The sequence below is a fragment of the Octopus bimaculoides genome, chromosome 24 (genome assembly GCF_001194135.2).
Source record: "Octopus bimaculoides isolate UCB-OBI-ISO-001 chromosome 24, ASM119413v2, whole genome shotgun sequence".
NCBI lineage: Eukaryota > Metazoa > Mollusca > Cephalopoda > Octopoda > Octopodidae > Octopus > Octopus bimaculoides.
In genome coordinates this window covers 30485990-30491177 of record NC_069004.1, presented here as the reverse complement: position 1 = coordinate 30491177, position 5188 = coordinate 30485990, and the positions used below count along the sequence as shown (strand labels likewise).

The 5188-nt window shown below is 41.2% G+C and overlaps 1 protein-coding gene across 1 annotated transcript in view; it reads left to right on the top strand.

Annotated features, from left to right (window-relative positions):
* The first annotated feature begins 3328 nt into the window (after window positions 1-3328).
* Window positions 3329-5188, top strand: part of LOC128250683 (putative uncharacterized protein DDB_G0283431) — a 14315-nt gene continuing 12455 nt past the window's right edge. Inside the window, 1 exon segment of the mRNA XM_052976293.1 lies at window positions 3329-3515. Coding sequence (XP_052832253.1) covers window positions 3329-3515 — 187 coding nt within the window.

Sequence of the window (5188 nt, the reverse complement as noted above, 5' to 3'; positions counted from 1 at the left end):
CCCTCTCCTTCACCTCTCCCACCCCCACCGTTTATCTACTCCTCTCAATGCACCTTCTCACGCCAACATCTCACACCACCTCCAACCGCCTTCCTATCCACCCCACCCCACCCCCATCAACATACAGCCCTTTTTCCGTCATCAGACCAATCACCTGAGTACTACGATATGATTACCCAAACATGTCATACGACACACAATCAGCTATATTGTTATGTCCTTAAATCGCCCCTTTATCTTCACCGACAACAATCGCCGCCACGCCCGCCATTTTCTATATATTTTAGCTTTATTACATTCCTTTCTTGTCCCCTCTCTTCTTCTTAACCTATCCAACCAAAACCATCCATTGCAAATAATTTTATTGCATTCCGATTCTTGCCAGAATTCTTGCAATCTCTGTCGTCTGCTTCAATCATTTCTTTCTCTTCTGAAACCACTGCATTTGTTTTTATAGCGTTTTATAAATTTTCTTTTTCTCGTGTTTCTTCTTTGTCTTTTTGTTTATAGTTTTTATCTTCTTCGCCTGCCATTGTTGTTCTTCTTCTTCTTCTTCTTCTTCTTCTTCTTCTTCTTCTTCTTCTTCTTCTTCTTCTTCTTCTTCTCGGTTTGCTCAACTTCCTCGCCTAATATGATTATATCTATCTGTTCATCTCTCTCTCTCTCTATATATATATATATATATAGAGAGAGAGAGAGAGAGAGATCATCTCTTCTTTCACCAACTCTATTCCTCTAACATTACCTCTCCCTCTTCTCTATCTATCTATCTCTCCCTCTTCTCTCTCTCTCTCTCTCTCTTCTTCTTCTCTATCTATCTATCTCTCCCTCTTCTCTCTCTCTCTCTCTCTTTATCTATCTATCTACCATTCATCTTCTTTCGCGTGATACTCTCGATCGTCTGCTTCGGTCAAATTTTCAATTTTTGACTTCCATTTCCGTCTCTCAGCTTTCTCTCCGATTTCTCTTCTCTCCAACCTCTCCCTACTCCCCTTCTCCATCACAATTCCACCCACCCACCCACCTCCTGCTTTCCCCCCTCAATATTACTTCCACTAACTTTCAATCCAAGTTTTTCAATCCATCTTTCATTTTCGCTAGAATTCCATTGATTTGACCTCGCACATTCTCTCACCATCTTTCGCGTTTTCCCATTATCCAATCTTCCCCCTCTCTCCTTCCTCGCCCTCTCTCTCTCTCTCCTCTCCTCTCCTTCCCTCCTCCCCACCATCTCTCAGTCTCTCTGCCAGTATGTCTGTCTGTCTGTCTCTCTTTCCTGCCTTCCTCCTGCCTTCCCTTCTCCCCTCTCTCTCTACATTTCTCTCTCGCTCTCTCTCTCTCCCTTTCTTTCTTCCCTGTCTCTCTCATTCTCTCTCTCTCTCTCCCTCTCTTTCCCTCTATCTCTTCCTCTTAATTTTTGTATTTCTCTTCATATCTCCGCTCTCTCTTTTTCCTCTTCTTTCTCTTTCTTACTTTCTCATTTTCCCTGCATCCCCCTTTCTCCCTCTTCTCTCTCCCTCTTTCCCTTTCTTTCTCTTTCTTTCCTTCTTTCTTTCTCTTTCTCTCTATCTCTCCTTCTCTCCCCCGCTGACTTTAACAACATCCTTATCGTCTGCTCCATCTACTCTTTACTCCCCTCCCGTAATCACAATGGTAGTTCATTTCTCTCTCTCTCTCTCTCTCTCTCTCTCTCTCTCCCTCTCTCTCTCTCTCCCCCCTCTCTCTCTCTCTCTCTCTCTCTCTCTCTCTCTCTCTCTCTCTCTGATCCTCTTCTACTCTATCTCTCTTCCCTCTATCCTTTTAACAACCTCTTCATCTCTGTCGTCTGCTACACGCAGTTTTTGCCCTCTCTCATTCTCACTTTTATTCTCAAAACCTCAATCTCATATTCCTATATTCACACTGTTTCATTCTATCACTTTCTTTCCCCCACCTCTTTTTGATATCTGCTCCTTTTCACCCCCTTCTTATTTTCCTTTTCTTTCTTTCCTTCTTTCTTTCATTTATCGTCTGCATCGTGTAGGCGCAGGCGTCGCTGTGTGGTAAGGAGTTTCCTTCCCAACCACATAATTCCAGGTTCAGTCTCACTGCGTTGCACCTTGAGCAAGTACCTTCACCTATAGCTAACGGTGTATGTAGTTAGTGTTGTGTTGTAGTTTACTTTTTCTGTTTTTGTTTTGTTTTATTGCTATTCTTGGTCACTTTTACCTCTTTCTTCTTTAGATTATGTATGCAAAAGGCTTTCAGAAGTTTGCGTGGTATCTAGGTTTTCAACCTTCCACCATTGCTTGCAGCTCTTACTCATTCGATTGAGAGATGAGGTCAAGGATGTTTTCAGATGTTCGGGTTTATATGGAGAGAGACTTCCAGTACGATCCCAAACAAGTTCTCGTTCTTTTAACTTCCATCAGTGTATCACTCCCCTCCAACACTATGCAGGCAGGATCCACCAAAGATCCAGATCTAGTGGGGGCCCCCTGACATGGTTAGTGTCACCTCCATAAAATATCGGTAAATATGGCATACATTCAATAATTATAATTTATCAAATTTCTTGGTGCTCACAGAATATGAAGAAATGAATACTAGTTTTCAAAAACATGCATTTATTTATTGCCTAAAAGCATAAATATATTTTTTTAATTCTCTTTTGTATATTTGCAATAATTGTGTTATAATTTTAAAAAATTTTTAGCAAAATAATTGCGACCTACTCTATCGAAATGCTGTCGCTGCAAAATTTGAATTCCTCCCATAACGACTTTATTCCTCCACCTCTTCCACTTCCGCCGTTTCTATGGTTCTTTCTCTCTCAATGCGCATGCGTATGTGGATAGGTAAGGCGTTCATTACACCCTGCTTGCTACCAAGCCTAGTAAACCTATTCATCTTGCACTTTTGTTTCAGTAACACTCTCTCTTTCTCTCTTTATATGATAAAAAGCGTGACTGGAGATATAAAACCAACCAACGTATATATTATTTACCCGTCCTCGGAAAGTATTACTCGCAAAGATACGTTGTAGCAAACGGTGTAAGTATCTCAAATGCTTTCTTAGCAATAAAGGGGTATGGTACGATTTGGTGACCCCAAACCGTTGAGAGCGTTGTTGTTCTGAAGAGGTGCTGTTGAAGTCGGCTCTGCTGAAGTTCAATGATGTCGTCGAGATATTCATCGTTGACATCTGTTGTCACAACACTAAACGTGAACGACTGTCTCGCCCATGCTGGATATGACTGACTCTCTGGTGGGGAAGTATCCGTCGAGAGTCTTTTCGAGCTCATCTAAGTGCATGGCAATTGCTTGCTTCATCTCCCCAGGTGCAGAAATGTCTCTAATCCCAGACACGTCTTCGATCTTACTTACACAGTCGTCCAGCAGGGGAAAGTTTGTGAAGCTATCATTCTCTGTTCGTCGTTTCCATAAACGTAGCTTTTTTTTAAACGCCTTCAGGTTTTCTTCCGATTCAGTGATGTTGACATCCAGCGCCTTGCATCTGTCGATTGTACGCCAAAGTAAGAATGAATTCAGAATTTTCGAAGCAATCTGCGTGAAAATGTTGGTTCTCTCGCAAAAACAAGGTTAATTCCACACGCATGGCAAAAACACGATCCAACACCTTTCCCCGGGATAACCAGCAAACGTTAGAATGGTACAGAAGTACCCAGAATTCAGAGCCCATTTCATTACAAAGCGCTTTGAAGATGTGTTGCTTCATAGCACTATTTCGCACGTACACACATTCAACTACAATTTTAATACTACTGCCATTTTTGGAAGCAAGATCTTTGTTACCAACGCATGCCTATGCAGAACACAATGCATAACAATGATGTGTGGTGCATCGGATTTCATTAGCGCTCCGAAACCAGAGTGTCATCCCAGCATGCCTGGAGCTCCGAACAAACTGCAAAAACCATATTCCATGAAAGTCCATTGTCTCTGAAGAAGTCATCTATGAGTTTCTTCACATCGGCTGCCTTGGGTGTTGTTGTAAGCGGCTTACAAAATGAAAAAAAATTTTCCTTTATCATGTGTAGAACACAAATTCGCAAAAACTTTTCTGAAAATTTCAAAAACATAAAATGTTATGAGGGATTATATTGGGTGCTTATACCAGAATTCCGCCCACGTAACTATCTTTTCAAATCATTCCATGTGAATAATAACATTTACAAATCATTTCTCTTGGTGATCCTTGGAAACAATATCTACTCTATAGTATTTCTTTCCTTCTTTTTTTTTGTTGATTACATTTGACCGATTTTATTTTCTATTTTATGCTTATTTTCTCCGTTTATTGCTTAGGCTTTGATATTCCTAAATGATTAGATCTAAAGGAGCAACCACTGTCATTTATAATAACTGCTTATTAAGCTGCATATATTATTTCGTTTAGCCAGGTGATACTAATGTCCGTGTTTGTTTTTATTAAGTCTGTTGATAGCCAGGTTTGTGTTGTTATAGTTCTTAAAATTTCGCCGATAAGTCGACGTTGTCTTTCATTCTTTCGGGGTCGATAAAATAAGACCCAAAGTGAGCTTTGGGTTTGATGTAATCGACTAGCTACTTTCTAGCTCCAAAGTTTCAGGTTTTGTGTCTATATCAGAAACAACAAGAACAAGAACAACTACTACTACTACTACTATCACCACCACAACCACCACCACTACTACTACTACTGCTACTACTACTACTACTGCGATGATGATGTGGAGGAGGAGGATATTGACGATGTTAATGACGCTGATGATGACGATGAATACGACGGCAATGAAGGAAATGATGATGATGACGACGATGGTGATGATGATGATGATGATGATGACGACGATGATGATGATGATGATGGCGATGCTACTGCTGCCGCTTCTGATGGTTATGATGTTACTGCTGATGATGATTGTGAAGTCGACTACGACGATGACAACAACGACGACGGAAAAAAGAACAATGATGATGATGATGCTGATCGTGGTGGCGGTGGTGGTTGTGTTTGTGGTGATGCTGCTGCTGCTGATGATGATTAGATTTAGAATTAAGAGAGAGATTGCACTTTAAATGTAATTATCGACGGCCGTGGAATGTTGGAAGCAAATCAGCGGAAACTGGGACGGGGAGTGGGGGAGAGGGGGAGGGAGGGCTAATGGTGGTTGTTGTTGTTGTTGTTGTTGCTGTGATGGTGGTG